The following is an 18809-nucleotide window of genomic DNA, read 5'->3' as shown; positions in this document are numbered from 1 at the left end:
AGACAAGAGATGTTGGCCTGTACAAAAGAATGGAGGCCTCCAAACTACAATTCCCACAAGGCAGTGTTCCAGAGAAGGGAAATGTATCTGAAAGTTATTGTTTAGTTGGTTTTTGTGGGTAAAAATGCTTTTTTCTTCTCTGTACCTCTGAAGTGAAATTTACTAAAACTTACAGCATTAACCATGGACTACTGTATAATAAAAAGCTGTTTCAATTCATTTGATAGCTCAGCGGACAGGTAATTTAATATAGAACATTTACCCCTAAATTACTTCTGCAAAAGGAGGTGGGCTAGGATATAACAGGTAGGAGTATCAGCCTTATGCCTGGAAGTTCAGGAGCTTCCAGATCTAGGCTGGACTGCCCCACTAAGTCAATCTTAAGTAGTTACAACAGAGATAATATGAGGCCAGGTGCAGACATTACACTTTTACTAGTATAGGTGATTGGAAACTGATCTATACCCATAACAGAACAGAAATTCAGCGCATTTAGACTGGCTTAAAAGTGGTGGAGCCCTAAGATTTCCTCCTTCCCTCCACCAAAGAGTGAATGTGTGTTCAGTTTGCTACCAATCTAAACTACACCGCTTACAGAAAACCGCATAACTTACATTGTTTTCGCCTTGGGCTTTTGCTTGTCTGTACCTAGCCAGTGTGGCTTGAGAGTCATCTTCAAGTCAATCCATTTATCAGTGCAGGCAATATGAAAACAGTTATTTTCTAATGCTCATTACAATTTATTTGCAGAGAGTCACTAGACACAATACAGTTCCTGCAATGGCCATCTGGGGACTTACTAAGGTAGATGAGGAAGGAATGGAGCTGGAATTATTGTCCCAGCTCCAGGACAGGGTCAGGGCACATTGGTGATGCAGGGCAAGGAAGCTTGTACTGTTGCTGTCTCAGCTATATGCTTGCTATGGAAAAATAGAGGACATCATTTTCTAAGCCTGCCAACCTGGCTTTTTTTGCAGGCAATAAATTAACTGAAAACTGCTCTTCTGTTTAGATAAGCATTTGAGTTTAGCTGTTGCTTTTAAAAGCAAGGACTAGGATTCCATTTTCTAGGAGGTTTTTGAGCCAGCAGCTTGTAATCTGAAGTGAAAGACTAATCTTGTATAACCCATGCCATGCCATGCCATTTAGAGAACTGAATATAACGTACCCTGATATTAGTATATTGTATCAGATGCCTTTGTCTGTTTCACTGTTTTACAGCACATAACAGGCCTATAATGGTACGTTTTTGAGTATTTGACAGCTCTTACCTGTTTTCTGTCAGCATATTCCCCTTAATCTGACAGTTTTTTGTGGTGTTACAGTACATTTTCTTATATTTTCCTTATTTTTTTAATATGACATTAGAAAAACATGATCAAGTATAGCTTACATTACAAATACAAAGAAATGAAATGAGAAAACAGGACACTGACCTTAAGGAACTAGTGCTAGGGAGCCTTTTGGTGAGGTGTGGTTGATTACAGCCTAATCAGCCAGTATATAATAGTTTTTTTCCTTGCTAGGCTACCATTACTGCTCCCAAGATCATTTATCAGCATCTGCTTGAAGCCTAATCCTGAGCTCTTAATCCAGCAAATGTTTGATTGATTTCATTCCTGACGCATTAGGCCCTGAGGTGATCAAGATGGAAGGATCTAGCCAATTGCCCTGCAGTGACAGCTAGACATACCACTAAGGCGTTTTAAAATGAATTTGACTTGCCTAGTATCTAGGGCACAACCAATGGCTTGTAATGAGGATTTTATTCTTCTCTGCTGTCCCTTCCACAGCACAGCAACTCTTTTAAGCAGCACTGGTTGTACTGCACAGCATGGAATAGTCTGATTCTTATATAATAATAGTATGGGTAGTTAGTAGTAGGAGTTGTATAATAAGGTGGAGGAAGACCACAATGCTGTTTCTAAAGTAGTTAAGAAATAAAGGTCTTCACTCCTGCTCACAGGCAAGCTGCAGAAAAATACATTAAGGGTTTTGTTCATTTCAAGCCATTTCAGTCTTCATTAAATGACTGCACTTGAGGAAGGCAGTGGAGTGAAGGGGAAAAATGCTAATGTGTAGCACCAGTAAACATCAAGTAGACACTGTAAAGTGGCTAAAAATACAGTGAAATGATGACCTCTTTGCTTGTGCAATACATTCAGCTTGTGTTGGCCTTTATTGTGGTTGTACTACAGTTTCCTGCTTAGTGCTGTTATTTTTTGGAAACATTTAACACCGTGACCAACTCAAAGAGCTTGCAAAGTAGGTAGGCAAGTGATATGGAAGTGTTCTTACTATAGGCTATAAGGGCTCAGCATAGTAAGACATATGGCAATTCAGTAACTTGTGATGCATTTAAAAGGACTTGAGTATCTCTTGTGCTATCTGGGAGTTTAACCTTCATTTATTTTTACATAAAGTCTCCCTATCCCTTTTGTTGGAGCAATCAAATTTTGAACAAATATTTAATGACATTTTTTGCTGTGTCTGAAAGGCATATATTTTTAATATGTTTTTCTCTGTCATTCAGCCTTTTTTGGAGCAAATGTGGTAATAGGTATATGAATTGGGTAATTATTTTGATTGGGATTATCAAATTTTGAAAAATAAAACAGAAAACCCATCTTTAAAATTGCATTAAATTCTTATTATATTTTTCACCAAATATTTATGAACACATTTTTCTTTTGCGAAGCCTTTTTTGTCATCTTTCAGTTTATTAAGCTTGCCATTTTATGGGGAGAATTTTGAACATTGTGTTTGAACAAATTCCACATAAATAAAATTGAATGAAAATAAAAGCTATTGCTAACAAAAGGAAAGTACTGTACCAAAATTTGAGGAGAGCTTAGCTGCCTTTCTGAATGCTGTATATCATCACCTCTTGCTAGAAATGTAGTTTTCTGAACAAGATATAAACAGGACAGGAACTTTTAAATGCATACATGGTCACATACACATACATGCATGTGTAGTTTATCACTAGTGCCCTTTCATCTGTGGCTTTCTCTTTCTGAACTTTCTACTTTGTTTTCATGTTGTCACTCAGGGCTACTGAACACCAGACAAGCAAATGAGATTTGAGGATGGGAAATGGACTTTGAAATTGCTTCCTGTAATTTTGTATTTATGCCATTCCAGCTGCGAGTTTATTCACTTGTTTTGCAATCTTATATGGGAACATATTTGAGCTGTTGAGCTTTATTTGTCAGAGAGAGAGATAGCAAACTAAGAATTCAAGAAAGAAAATGTTCTGTAGTATCTTGCTGGTCCAGTGTAGTAGATTTGAATTCATATTGCCTGTCTTATTAGGAGCAGAAAGATGATTTGTATATATTTGTGGAGATAAAGTAGTCTTTTGATAATGCTACAGAATTATGTTCTGCTCCACTATGGTATGTTAAGACAGTATTTGTTACCTTACATTCTAGCTCTCCTCTTCTACACTTTCAACGGTATTGTCTAAAGTAAACAGTTACATTTTAAATGGTGTGTTCTCTAGTTGTCCAATGTTACAGTGTAATATTTCATATAGTATCAGACTGTCAATTGTAAAATATATGAAATATACTGTATCAATTGGTATTTTTGTCCATTTCAAGGAAAAAGGTTAAATGATTATTAAATTCTGTGTGTGTAGATACTACTTCTTTGTTGCCCTACTGAAGAAAGTCTGACAGGATGCCTTTCCACGGTGTATTAGGGAACAGAAAAAACTTAGCATAATTCCATAATTAGCGTGTAGAAGAAATGAAATGGAGAAGGAAAACAGGGAAGTGGATAGGAAAAAAAGAGAAATCAAGAGCAGGATGAGACACACATCAGTCAATGCAGACAAGTTAGAAGAAGCCATGGGTTAAGAAGAAAGCAAGAAAACAGGGAGTAAAGTAGGTTTTGGGGGAAGGGGAAACAGGGGGAAGTTGTCCATTGTGTGATATAACTAGAATGTGTCAACAGCCATTGTACAAGATAGGTTTGTCTTTCTGAAGATTTCCACACAATTAACTTCTAAGATTGGTTCTCATAACACTTCATTTATTACTGCCACACTTGTAGACTCTAGGGCTGTGCAAAGCTTCGGGTGGTGATTTGATTCAGAGGAGATTCGGCCCGATTCGGTGGCTGAATCTCCAAATCCAAACTGAATCAGGGGACCAATAAAAGGCCTGAATTGATTCAAAGCTCTCTGAATCTTTGGAAAAGATTCAGAGAGCTTCGGTGATTTGGGCAGTCCCTGCCCACTACAGCAGGGACGTGGAGCTGGACTCCATGCCAGTAAGTAGGGGCAGGGGAGGGGGGCTGGAGGAGGAGGGAGGGGACCATGGGAGAACCCCTAACAGCTACCCCAGCCCCTCCCCCACCCACTCTTCTACCCCCCATGGCTGCCCTCCTGTCCCAGCTCCTGGTGCTTTTAAAAAAAAAAAAGCCCCAACTCACTGTGTGCTACCAGTGGGAGGTGATCCCCACTGCCCCCTCCTGCTTCCCCATTCCCCCCATGGCTGCCCTGCCCGCCCAAGCTCCAGCCCTTTAAGAAAAAAACCCTGAAAGAAACCCTTGGAAACACCAGCTCCTGCAATGGCTTTTGGGGACTCATGGAAGAGCCCCCCATGTGGCATGGGGCAACAGGGGGCAGCATGGATTGCTCCCTGCTGGGCAGGAACTGGTGAGCCCAGGGTTTTTTTTTCCTTAAAGGGCCAGAGCTGGGGTGGGCAGGGCAGACATAGGGGAGGCTGGGATGGGGGGGTGGGGGGCTCATGTAGAGCCCCCCATGCAGTGGGGCGCAGTGGGGATCGCCACCCCACTGAGCTGCACCTGGTGAGACTGGGGGTTTTTTTTCAAAGTGCCAGGAGCTGGTGCAGGCAGGGTAGCCATTGCTGGGTTGGGAGTGTGGGTGGGGGATGGGCCTGCATGATTTGGATTCAGCTGAATCAATTCGGGGCAGTGATTTGAATCACCAAATTGAATCACTGTCCCCTGAATTGGCCGAATCCGAGTGAATGCTAACTGCTTCGCACAGGCCTACTGGACTCATCTGGGTTCTAGATGAAATCATAGAAGTGCAGCTTTGTTGCTATTTAGGCTTACTGTTCAGTCCTGATATGAACAAAGAGCAGCTGAGAGTTAGCTGAAGCAATCCAGGATTGGGAACGCCTGGTTAACTACCTCTTCCCTAATTCCTTGTTTACCTGAAGGCATTTTTAAATCTATTTCATACAGCCTAATTAGCACAATTATAATCAGCTTCCATGCCTGTCATGGTGATATATATGCACTATAGATGTGAGATTTTCAGGTACTCTTCTTAGTATGATAGGCCATTAAGTTAAGAGATGTTTAAGGTGCAAGGTAATGGGCTGAAAGAAGTACATTCAAATTTGTTTCTGTTGCTGCTTAGAGAAGGAAATTAGCACAAGCTGGAGAGAAAAATTGTCTGCAAGGGAGTGTAGGGAATCTGAGCCATAGAGAATTGGGAGTGGCAACTGTGGATGCTTGTACACATGACAGTTGTCACATGATGAAAATGTAACTTGTGTGGCTTAATGGTCTCACGCATTACACGTGTGCCAAACTAAACTACATCTGGATGTAGTTTAGTTTGCAAGGTTGAAAAATACAACAGTGCAGCTGTCAGCTAACCCCCTGGCCATGAGAGAGGTGGGCAGGCTCTGCAGAAAAAAGGAGCAGGCCTGTCACCATTTCTGTCTTCAGCAGGCACCTGGCTGAAGGCAGAAGTGATGAAGGGCCTGATCCTTTCTTCTTTTTATTTATTTTTTTGGCAGCAACTGCCCACCTGTCTCATGGCCAGGGGGCAAGCTGCTGGCGAGCCGAGCAGCTCCTGAGCTGCAGGGTTTCAAGGTCTTCTCTCTGCAGCTGCGGCGCCCCCCGGGGCTGCCAAAGTGAGCAGCTGGAAGTGCTCGTGGCCAGAGAAGGTGGTGGGGACAGTGCGCAGGGTGCTAAAACTAGTTGGGCATGGGGAAGCTTGGGCTTGGCAGGTTTCCAATGTCACATGCCACTTTGCCTGCCTGCCAGTACACCCGCCCCACCCTCCTGCCTCCTCACGCTGGCCCCAGGGGCAAGGCAGCCCATTCCTGGGCAGTCCCAGGTGCCTGCTGAAGGCAGCAAGGGGCCCGATTCTAGTGGGGGGGCGGGGTGTTGCGGAGGAGCCTGCCCACAGCTGAGAGATGAGCTGCCCGTGGGTGGACTGTCCCCTGAGCTCTGTGTGTGTGGGGGGGGCAGTCCTTCCCTCTGCACTGGTGGTGCCCCTTGGCACTGCCCAGGTGGGCAGCTAATGGGCCAAGGGCTGCCCCAGCTCAGAGGCAGCACCCACCCTATCCAGCTCTTCCCCAGTCCTGCCCACTGGAAGCCAACTGGGTGCTGCTCCCTGGGTGGGCTTGGGGAAGAGTTGGATTGGCCCAGGTGCTGTGTCCGAGCTGGAGCAGCCCCCAGCCCACTAGCCACCTGCCCATGCAGCCCTGGGGGCACTGCCACTGTGAAGGGGAGGACCAGGGCCCCCCCTGCAGCTCAAGGGCCACTCTGGCTGCCGACAGCCCGCCCCCTGGATGCGGGCAGGCTCCAGCTCTGATAAAGAGAAAAAAAAGGATCAGGCCCTCCCTGTAATGTGACAGAAACATTGAAATGGTGGGTTTCAATTAAAAACCCACTGTTTCAATTTAGGGGGCGTAAAATAAAACCTTAGGGATTAAATCCCCATCACTTGTACAAGTGCCCTATTTGATCAGTCCCCTGTCTCCTGATATCCCTTTACTTACCTATCAGTTTCCTCACTGGGAGATCCAGAAATGGCCAGATTTTGGGAACTGAGTGGCAGTCTTCTTTGCTTTCACTTGTTCCTGAGAGCTGGGTTTAGTGCCATTTGGGAGCATCTGAGCGAGCAGAGACAGCTCTCTACAGTCAGTGCTGAATAGGCAAAAGCATTCAGGGTTCCTGGAGCCTCCCAATGCCTACCTTAACCGTGAGCACAGTTCTACTCCACTCCTAAAGCCATCCCAAAGGTCTCTCATATTAGGGAGTGGTGGTGGGGGCGGGGGGTGGACAGGAAGGAAAAGGAAAAATGAAAGGAGTACTAGCAGATAATTGGAGTACCCAGTCTGGAGCTAGAGAATATGTTTTTACAATATGTTACAATATGAGAATATGTTATACAAACTTCAGTGCACTGCAGACTTGGAAGTTTAGTATGAATTTGCAGTTTATCAAAGTACAAAATGAAAAGCTTCTTTTGTTCACTGGAACATGCTAAATGGCTTTGTGGGCAGGATTATTCAGGAGATTGCAAGACAGCATTTGACTCTGGGCCATACAAATCTGAATAAGGATGATTAGAAAGTTTCTTACTATTTGAAGTTTGACCTATTTCAAATTAATTGGTGGCCCTTCAATGCCTATTGTTCTGATCTTGGAAGCTTAACAATCCCAGTCTTGAAGGCACTTGGATGGGAGACCAGCTGGGAATTTGGACTGCTGTAGGGAAACCACTGATGATATTGTTCATGTGCGAATTGGATCTTATGGCCCAGTTCTGCCATTTTTACTCAGATAAGATTCCTTGATTACAATAGCAGGGAAACTACTAGAATAATGACTGCAGAATTGTGTCCTTCATTGGGAGAATTGTTGGCAGTTTCTGAAGAGATTGAAAAGTGAATTTCCTTATGTGTACATCTAAAAGCCAGGTGAAGTGCCACTCACTTAGTTTGTGACTTTGGCCAGGTAACAATTTTGTATTAGTTTCCCCTGTGTATAATGGGGACCGTGATAGTTAAACCACAATGCAAGGGAAGGTGAAAGAGCTATGGATGAAGAATGTTATTGAGCAATTAAGATTATGGAGGAAAGTGCTTAACAAAACACCAAAATATTCTGAGAAACTGAATCAACCTGAATTTCAGGGAGAGATTGAATGGTTGAGCTATAATTTCTTTTTATGTGTAGTTTGAAGTTTCAATTTACCATTTGTCTTAACTGAATCCTGCTTTGAATGTCACAGAGAAATCGTATGAAAGTTATTGTTTAGTTATGTGTATGTAGGGAGATGTATTTTGTGTGCTGTACAAATGCATAAAAATGTTAGCTTGAAGGTTTCCTTAAGGTTCCTAAACCATATCTGTTTTCTGTCAATCAACTGCTATCTAAAAAGTCTCCCATATTCCTAGATGGGAACAGCTGAAGTGTCATAGAAACTGACTCATGTAACCTACAGACAACAAGGCTAAATTCTATAATTAGCTACAGGCAGTCAAGCAGCTGGAAAGTTTTTTGCCAGTTTTTGTAAGTTTATTTTGGCAGATGTTTAGGAAAAATGAAAGCTATTCATTAAAATACCTTTGCTCTGAACTCTTACACCCTGTACACAGGAACATTGCTATGCTCATAACAAAAATATCAATACTGATCATGAAGTGTAAGTATTTAGAAACAAAAGTAGATATAAGTTGATGTTGCATATATTTTGATGCAAAGGGAAACAACTATGAAACTATGGCTAGATATGGCTTGGAAGGATTTGATTATCTCCCTAATAACTAGTGCCCTGCCCCCAGGTATGCTAGTCACAGATGGCAGAGGAGTATTGGATTACATATAAAGCAGATTTTAGAAAAAATAGGTAAAGGATAATGATGATGAGATGACAAGTAGAGGTGCACTGATACATCAGTTCAATATCTGATATCAATATAAAGAAAATTATCTGTATCAGAAATCGGCCGATAATGCGGCTGATAAATGCCCTGTGCATCTGCGCAGTTGCAGCGCAGCATGTAGGCAGTGAGGAGCACAGCCTGGCAGTTTGGAGAGCTGCATGCAGCTGGTAAGTTTGTTGTGGTGGAAGGGGAGGAGGGAGAGAAAGGGCATGGGAGGGAGCAGATCAAGGCTCCCATGGTGAGGGAGGGAGGGGGTAGGGCTGAGGCTAGGGCTGGAGCAGGCATTGCCCAGCTGAGGCTGGGCAGGCACAGGATGGAGGGGTGTGAGGGGCCATGGCTTCTGCCGCTGTGCACACCCCTGTGCGGGCATGGGGGAAGGTATGTGTCCCAGATCTGCACTGGGCAGGGCAGGGTGGGCTGCAGCTCTGGGCTGGGGCCGGGACTGTAAAGGGCTTTTCCCGGCAGGGGTGGGGCAGGCAGCGGTGGCACTGGAAGTGGGGTAGGAGGGGCTACAGCAGATGTTGGGATGGCTGCAGGCCCCTTCCATAGCCCCCACCTAGCACTGCTGCCCAGTCCAAGCACAGCCCGGCCCAGCCCCTGCCAGGAAGAGCCCGATACAACCTCTGGCTCCAGCCCACAGCTGCAGCAGCCCCACTCAGTGCAGATCTGGAGGGGCACAGGCCCCCCTATGCCCTCCTGGGGTGTATGCAGCAGTAGGAACTGCCTCCCCCGCCTCCCCTTGACAAGCAATGGCTACATTCCATGCCCTGTCCCGCCCCAGCAGGCAGTGCCTGCCCCAGCCCTATCTTGGACTCGATCTGCCCCCCTGCCCCACCCTTTCCCTTTCCCACTCCCCTTCCACCACAACAGACTTACCAACTGCTCTTCAAGCTACCGGGCTGTGTATTGGAAATCGGATCGGTATCAGCTGATATGCCTCCTTAAACATTGGCTATCAGTATCAGCCCCAAATATCTCTAACAGTGTACCCCTAATGAAAAGACCAAACTAGGGTATCCAGCACATATCTGGGTGGGGTGAGGGAAGAAGGAACTCTCTGTTCAGATTGAACAGGCAGATTGCAGTGGGAAGCAGGGCAGGGCTGGTTGGGAATTTTCTGGTGAAACAGGTCTTTTCTGGAAAATGCTGATTTACTGAAACTGACACACTTTAGCAAACCATTTCTGTTTCAGTGATCTTCTGACAAAGCACAGGCAGGGCTATGACAGGACTTTTCCTTGTTTCCTGTCAGCTAGTCTTCCAGACTGCTTGGAAAGCTGGAAGCACTCTAGGTTAGCAGGTGTCCCAGCTTGAGTCTTCCCCAAGATTAGGGACAGCCGGGTTCTTAGACTCCTTCCTATTAGTAGGACTTCAGAGCCCTATCTCTAGTGGAGCTTGGCTTCCAGATCTCCAGCATGGAAACTCTAAAATCACTAGCAATAGCTAGGGACTTCTAGGCTTCCAGACACCCTCTCTTAGATTTGGCAGCCTAGAAACCCTGGCTGACCCAGGAGCCTCAGTACTTGCACTCCCAGGATCCATTTTGTTTTTAAGTTTTTAAAACATAACACAGGTTTTCATGTATCTCTGTTCTAAGGGCAATTTTGCAATTTAGACTTTTAATTCAGAAAAAAAATGCTTTTCCCCTCTACAAAATGTTAGAAATCCCAGCTTTAGATTAGCTGTAATGAAGAACCATTTGTGCCTGTAGCTACAGAGGTGCACTGCCCGCAAGAGTCAGGGCCATGACTTCTGTCCATCCCTACCTGCTAGGGCAATCCTTTTGCTCTACTAATCTCTGCTATGTGGTGCCCAGACTGGGAGCTACTGGAAAGTACCCAAATCCAGTAGACTCTATTCAGACTTTCCTCTTTCTTTGCCTCAGCAAGATCCTCTAAATGCTGCTAAGTTGTCTCTGGTTTGGTCTATCCCTTTTCTCCAGCCCCTACTCTACAAGTTAATGTGTAACTTTTACTAGAGTACATTCTTCTGAAAGCTAGAAAATTGTCATTGTTTGAGTAGAGCCATGTGACACATTGTGAACAGAGCATGTTCATAGATTCACAGATTGTAAGGCTGGAAAGGACCTCGGAAGATCATTGGCCAAGCAGGAAAGATAACTGGGTGCCAGGTGACCCCAGCAAGGTGACTGTCTAGTCTCCTCTTGAAGATTTCTAGGGTAGGTGATTGTGCCACCCCTAGAGGGAGCTTATTCCACAGTCTGGACACCCTGACTATGAAATAGTTGTTCCTAATGTTGAGCCTGAATCAATGTTCCAGGAGTTTGTGGCAATTACTCTAGTGCCCTGGTGAACAGTTGCGCACTGAGCCCTTGGCGTACTCTCCTAGTGTAGTGGTAAGCTGCTACCAAGTCCCCTCTCAGCCTTCTTTTCCTCAGGCTGAAGAGTCTCAGATCCCTCTGCTTTTCCTTGTATGGCTTTCCTTTTAAGACTCTGATCATATGGGTGGCTCTTCTCTGGACTCTCTCAAGCTTGTCCACATCCTTGTTAAAGTGTGGTGCCCAGAACTGGATGCAGTACTCCAACTGTGGTCTCACCAGTGCTGAGTAGAACGGAAGAATCACCTCCTTGGTTTTGCTTCAGATGCATCAATTGATGCATGCCAGAGTATTATTTGCCCTGCTAGCTACAGCATCACACTGATGGCTCATATTAATACTGTGGTGCTAGCCCAGTTTCATGCCACCAAGCCTGTTCTTTGCCTTTAAACCTGTGCTATAGCCCTTAGCTGAACCTGTAGAAAACAAGCAGAGTTAATGTTAAGAAGTCATGAATATGCCAAGAGTCATGCATACATTTGCCCTGTCCAGCACTTTTTTTAGGTAGGTTTTGTCCTTTGATACTTTGCCCTGTAATGCAGAAAACATCAGAATTTAAATCTGAAAGCTTCAATGTCATTTATCTGTGAAGTGTGTTTAAAGTCTTGCCAGCAGTGTGAAAGAAGAACTCTAGCTTGATAATGTCTTACATTCATTTTACACAAAACTAAATGATACCACCAGAAGTTGCAGTATGTGGAGAACTGGGCCCAAAGAAGTTCATGGTAATTAACAGAAGTCTGAACTATTATCTGACTTCTAGCTATAGTATGTGGAAGGTCAGGGTCTTGGTACCCTGGAGGAGCAGCAGAAGGAAGCTGGGGCCTCAGCATTTTACCTTTACAGTCCTCCTAGACATCCAGGATTGTAATTAGTCACAGCAGAAGCTAGTTGATGTATAAAATAATTTGTGATGCATTTTGGTATAAGAATTCAGGGGCAAAATAGTGAGAAAGCAGAGCTTGTATAAAATACCTTTGTGAAAGAAAGAATGTAGAACAGCACTATCTGTACAAGCAACTATACATATCTGTTTTAGCTGTTGATATAACTGCCTTGGCATCACTAGGGTCTTGATCTGTCACCTGACAATGTATGGGACACGAAACCTGCTTAATGCCCATGTGAAGTCAGATTCAGAACTGGAACCTAAGCTAGTTGTCCATACTGAAGGTTAACCCATAAGTGAATTTCGCCTTATAATACAGATTTTTCAAGCTTGTATTCTAATACATGGTGCAGGCATTTGATTCCAGTTTCCTGACTGAAATATATGTGCAAAATATATGTGCCTGTGCCTTGTTAAAGACATGGTTCAGTTTACATCTTCACTGACTGCCTATCTTGTATGCATACCAGCCCAACCTCTGGCTTCTTTACTTTTCATTCCACCAAGGAAGAGCACGCACCAACTGCTGAAACTTCCTCAGCCTGACGAAGGGTTTTTTAACCCAAACGCTTGGTTTTTTTGTTAAAAATTCCAGCTGTTTAAGTTGGTCTAATAAAAGATATCAGATTCACCGAAAGAACCTTGTCTGCCTGTGTCCTTAGAACAACATAGCTGTAACCTACACCCTTGTTAAAGACATTACACTTGAACACCTGCATTCCTAGATCTCAATACTTATGTGAAGCCATGAAAATTATTAGAAAAATTTTTTAAAGGCAGATACAAAGGATTATCATGCAAGTCCTTTTGTTGCCATAACGAATAATCTTTTTACTTTTTTGTCTATGGTATTTTAAAATGCATTTTTTTTTAAACTGATAGTTTTTGGGGGTAGTGTTTTGCATAACTTCACATATATTTTACTTCAGAAATATTTTTATTAAAACTCTAGCTACCATAATGATGAGGTACACAAATATATCTCAAAATTCTAATAACACATTTTTTCTGTTCATACAGGGAGTTAATCTTGTTTTCTGTAAAGTCTCATCAAATGCTAAACTGTAATTAAATGTAATAAGGCTATGACCTACATAATTTACAAAGGATTTAAATAGTATGATAATATGGGTACTATATTTATTTATTTTTACTGTGTAGTTAATTCCCATTCTTCCTTTAAAGTTATAAATTTGCACTTCTTCATATGGAATATCCTTCTGTCTGATGTGTAAATTACTCACCCAAAGGCAGGGTACTTTGGGTGAGTTTGCTGCCAGCGGGATAACATAAGTCGGTAGCTTTAATGACTTCTAAGCATCCCATTGCTCTCTTGACTATTTTCAAAGGCAGAATAATAGTAGGAAGAAATGAACTGATTTGCAAAAATAAATAGATAAAAGTTCTTCCCTATATACAGAAAGTAAAACTTTGCATGTTTCTAGAACCAGACTTTTCAGAAGGTTCTTAAAGCTTTAGGTTCTCTTTTTTTCTTTTGTTTTTTAATACTTCTAAATTGCAAAAGGAATATGAAACTGAAACTAGGAGAGAGAGACAGTATTTACATTGTAAAAGGAAAAGGGAAATAGTAGGACATTTAGATTAAATATGCTCTGATCAATATTTTTGGATTGAAGAAGTTTCAATAGTTCATATCAGTATCCAGACTTTTCACACGAACTCCAAACCTGTTAGAATTTCCCACCCCCTGCTGACAACATTTTAGGAGAAATATCATTTGAAATGATATTCCTGAATTTTCTAGAAAAAATCTAAGTGGTAAGAGCAGAATACAGGTTAATGGAGTAGTCTCTCCTCCCTTAGCTGGCAAATAAAAGCAGGAAGTGATTTGATATGAAAGAATAACACTGGTTATAAATAAATCCTTGTATATGCATGAACTCCCTTACAGTGTTGGAATTTTGACTTCATACTTTCACAGTTTTTATTGTATTTCACAGTCTACAATCTATTGTGAACTGCAGTTGTTTTATATTACAGCATATTTGTCTGAGACAGTGATGCTCAACCTTCCAGCCCCATGGGCTAGATGAGTGGTGCAGGGCCTTCCTGCAGGCCAGATCCAGTATGTGTATGGGGTCTGTCCATGTGTGCAACTGGACATTGGTCATGCAGGTGATCCAGTCATGAAGCAAGCCCACGCACTGGATTCCAGAGCCACTGCAGTTAACTTCCACTGCCAAATTTCCAGATTTTTGGGAAACCCTACAGGCTGGATGACACAGCCCTCTGAGCTGGATTTGGTCCGCAGGCTGGAGGCTGAGCATCAGTGGTCCGAGGCAAAACCAAGACACCACTGCAGTTTAAGTAGCTTTTAAAACTCTGTATTCACTGTAGGCTGGCATTTCCTTTTTTTTAAAAAATATACTCTGATGTGTCCTGGTTTTGTAGCTTTAATATAAACTTTTTCTTCCCCCCCACCCCCTCTTCTTTCAGTTGATCTTAAAAAAGGCCCATGTCCAAATGCTGCAAAATCAAATCTTCCGAAGCCATGCCAATCTGGACTTCGTCCTCCTGGCTATTCACGCATGCCAGCAGCTAAGCTGGCAGCATTTGGTTTTGTCAGGACTTCAAGTGTATCCTCTGTCTCAAGCAACCAGTCAAATGACAGCATTGAGAGCGATCAAAGCAGAACAACCAACCGTAAGTCATTAAAAAAGTGCCCTATTTGGGGGATCTTAAAAAGAAATACTCAGAAAGATCCATAAAGGAGTATAGGTGCAAGGGTTAATTTGACCCATACAACATTTATTATAATGTGTTACAGTCTCCCAGATGTAGGGATTTAGAATCTGATTTCCTGGTGTGAATATTTTTAATAAGTAATGCTAGATGAATAATTATGAGGGGTAAATTGCATAGTTAGGTAACTGGTCTCTGCGGAGTAAATTGCTGTAAAGAATTAATTTAAAGCATTTTGATTTTTGTTTTTATACTTTGGGAAAAATTTTCTTCAAAGGTGAAGTAAACAGACTGCGGTGAGATAATGTTGGTCAGCATATTATGGTCATGGGAAGGAAGCAATTTAGGGGAATGACTGAGTGAAATGAGCAGGATTTTCTTTCTCATTTACTATTTTTCTGCATGTCGTTTAATGTGTAGCGTGGCAAACTTGATTTCAGAAGTTAATCATATAATGCTAGAGAGATAAAATAGGATCAGAATTGGTATCTTAGCCACTGTCTCTTCTCCATCCTTGGAAAGATGCCTTGGCTAAAATGCCATCTTAAATCCTATTTTCTGTAGCTAATGTTAATGTTATTAAGTACAAAATAATACACACCAGACTGTGCACTCTGCATGAAATATACTTATGGCCTGGGCTCAAAACACAACCAGGGATTGAGGATTTTTAATACCAGTTTCCCTTTGAAGACTGACTTCAGTCTGAACCATGTCAATTTCAAAGCAACTATTATCAGTCATGAAGTGGCTCATGTTGAAGATGCCAGATTGTATAAATGCTGGAGGCTTTAGGATGCTGTAGGATCCCAAATGTTTCGGTGCATGTATTAATTTAAATGAACAACAAGAAATAAAAAAAAGGCAAAAAAAAAATGATGTTTTCTTCTCTGTGCTTATTATTTATATAAAGTTATTGAAATGCAGGAGAGAGAAGCATTTAAGGGTTCTGGCCCCAGTAAAGATACTGAGCATATGTTCTAATCCTTATTTTCTTTTTGGACTGCTTATTCTCTCTTACCTGTCTTATAATAAATGTTCTTTTGTTCTGAAGTTAATGTGTTTTTTTGCCATTTGGGGGGGTTTGATCTTACTTTTATCAAGTGCTATAAACATATTCATACTCAGTTGTTTATGGCCTTTGAGCAGGGAGAAAAGAGTCTAGTATTGCCTCCAATTAAATATAATTTATACATCCCTTCAAAAAACTTTGTGTCTCAGGATCTCAGGTATGGAAATGTGATAAAATCATAGGTAATACTGAGGATGATACAATTCTAAATATTTTTATTAGAGACATATAATAAAATGAAAATCTGGGGTCCATTCATTTCAATTCTTAAATTATAGAAGTTGCGCCCAGTAATTTGGAAGTCAGGCAGCTGCATCCATTCCTTTAGTTTGAATTAGGAGATAATTTGGTTTCTTATTGTTAACAGTTCTAAGAAAGCTAATTTATTAAAGCAGGGGCATCAAACTTGCTGCTCCTTGTGGACCAGATCGGAATGTGGCAGCAGTGGCACAGTGAACAGGAATGGCAGCTAGGGAGCAAATGTATGTAGCCATCTCATGTTCCCTGCTGCTGACACACATCCTCAGTGGGGCTCCGTACCCTGGATTTCTGTGATGAACCCCAACCTATGTTCCTGCCCGCTCTGGGAACCCTGTAGGCCAGAGGACATGGCTTTGAAGGCTGGATTTGCCATGTTTGACACTCATGTATTAAAGTAAAATTCATCCAACTCCTCATGTTCCTACTTTACCGACCAAAGGAAGTTGAGCCGGTTCTATTGACTTCTCTTCTATTCTGTTTCAGCTAGGTTCATATTCTATATGAATCACCAAGGTGACTGACCATCAAACAAGTGTAACAAAATAAACTTTCTTTAGAAATTTCTAAAGAGTCTCAGTGTTGACAAATGACTTCTTTCCATTGCTGCCTATTGGAAGAATGGTTTTATTTAAAGTAAAAAATAAAAATGCTTTATCAACTAAATGGCATATACAATAGAACTAAATCAGACTCATTTGCCAAGCAATAGGCAGGGCACATTTCAGATATTATTTTCCTGCCTCAGTGGGGAAGAAAGTGGTAAATGATATATCCTGATGAATCTTTAAAGATGTAAGATAATATGGTTTCCTAGTTAAGTATTTCAACTGTGCATCAGGAAGACAGAATATGATCTAAAGTGAGAATATACCTGAATATTATTTAAAGTTTGAATTGAGGGGCATGCTAGTATGGATCTGTTGTCTATCTAAATAAAACCAAAAGTTTGTCTTGCGAACAAAAGGAAAGCATCTCCAAATAAGATACTTATAATTGGGCGAGAACATAAGCATAGGGGAAAGATATTTTGTACGAAAGAATGGTAGTTGTTCTAGCTGATCTCTCCACTAAACCTGTCTCTCTGTCTCTGTCTCCTTTTCGGATGTTCTCTGCTAATAGCTTTTGCCATGATGTATGATTTTTTATGCTTCTTTTCCAAAGTGCCAACTCTTGTTTGGTTTTGGAAAATCATATGGAGTGACTAAATACCCCCTATAGTTGGATCCAGCCCAAGGCCATGGGGGCTTTGGCAGTGTTTGGTGGCAGGCACTTTGCCTGTGCCATGGCAGGGAAAAGCAGTAGCAGTCCTAGTGCCTGCCTGCCTGAGCTGGGTCATTCCAACCCACAGCCAAATATGGCTCAATAGAGATTCATTTTTTTCTAACTTAGGGAGAAAAGTAGTGTTCTTTTTTAGACGTTTTTTAATGGTGATGTGGTGAGGCAGCTTTGGCATTAGCCAGAATCCTCAGTTGTTCTTGGTTTTTAACAAGGCAGTGAGCATATCCTAGTTTCCTTGGTAGATACTGGAAAGAGGTTTGTCACTGTTCAGCTAAGGACAGCAATTTTTTTTAATGAAGGCAAGACACTTATTAAGAAGTGATCAGTAAGTGGGAAGTTTGATGAGCTGATGCCATCATTCTGGCATGCACCATTGGTCAGTTCATAATTCTCTCTGCCATGTCAAATCAGACCTTTTTAATTATGTCTTTGCTTACCTATTATTTGCATTTTATTACGGTTGTGTACTTGGTTTAGGGTGCTGTTAGCTGCTAAAGTAGGGCTGAGCAGTTATTTCAGCTGGGGGCCGCTCACGAGTTAGCATGAGCTGTTGAAGGACGCATACATAAAATTAATGGAGAAGATATTTTAACAATTTATGGATTAAAAAACAAATCATATGCTAATAAGCAAATATATACTATAAAATATTTTAATTTTATTAAAAATATATTTTTTGCCCTTATGGTGTTCTGTTAAGTAGTGTGTATAGAAATGGTTACATAATAGCTCAAAATAGTCTTACTCTTATATATTGAAGATTAGGTTAAAGAAAAATGAAGAAACTCACTCAATGGGAAGAATGATGACCTCATTTCCACCTCAGGCTCTGGGCATTTGGGGCGGCCTACTTATGAGTGCCCTTGGCAATGCCATGGGCTCCTAAACTGCAGGCAGGCAGGGTGCTGCCAGCTGAGCTTGAGCAGGGGGTCCAGAGCCTGAATGTGGCTTGCCCAGGACCTGCCACTCAAAGCTGAGTGGGTAAGGCTGCTTCCACCCAGCAATCCCCCACAGCATCATCAGAGGTGAGAGCTAGAGCCTCTGGGGCTCACCCAGGATCTGCCGTGTGGTGGGTGGGCAGCTCTGCTTCCTCCTAGCATCCCCTGCAGTACAAGCAGAGGCCAGACCTAGAGCTGCCGCTTGCCTGCAAGCTAGATAGAATGAATCAGTGGACCAGATACAGCCTGTGGGCCATATTTTACCTACCCCTATGTTAGAGCTAATAAGTCTAGGCAGGGCCTTAAATGCCTGTATACCAATGCTTGTAGTCTGGGGAATAAGCAGGAGGAACTCACCCTCAGAATAGCCAGTTCAGACCCAGACGTAATAGGGCTTACAGAAACTTGGTGTGATTCATCCCACGACTGAGCAGTTAGCATTAGGGGCTATAGGCTTTACAGGCGGGATAGAGAAGGAAGGAAAGGCAGGGGTGTGATACTCTAAGTCAAGGAGCAATACACATGCTCTGCCAGCAGAATGAGGTCAGAGGAGGGGCAAGCTGAAGTGCTCTGGGTCAAGATACAAGGGGGCCATGGGGAGAGGGATCTAATGGTGGGGGTCTACTACAGACCCCCCAACCAAGGGGAGGAGCTGGACCAGGAA

The 18809-nt window shown here is 42.4% G+C and overlaps 1 protein-coding gene across 2 annotated transcripts in view; it reads left to right on the top strand.

Annotated features, from left to right (window-relative positions):
- The window catches only part of MTUS2 (microtubule associated tumor suppressor candidate 2), a 323047-nt gene that overhangs the window by 14197 nt on the left and 290041 nt on the right, over positions 1-18809 (top strand). For both annotated transcript variants that reach the window (XM_019530126.1, XM_019530125.1), the window contains exon 3: positions 14351-14557. In XM_019530126.1, the coding sequence (XP_019385671.1) occupies positions 14351-14557 (207 nt within the window). The remainder of the gene's footprint in view (positions 1-14350; positions 14558-18809) is intronic.

The sequence above is a fragment of the Crocodylus porosus genome, unplaced genomic scaffold, assembly GCF_001723895.1.
Source record: "Crocodylus porosus isolate Cpor-Errol unplaced genomic scaffold, CroPor_comp1, whole genome shotgun sequence".
NCBI lineage: Eukaryota > Metazoa > Chordata > Crocodylia > Crocodylidae > Crocodylus > Crocodylus porosus.
The sequence above is the reverse complement of the archived record's forward strand: the minus strand, read 5'-3'. Positions and strand labels throughout refer to the sequence as shown.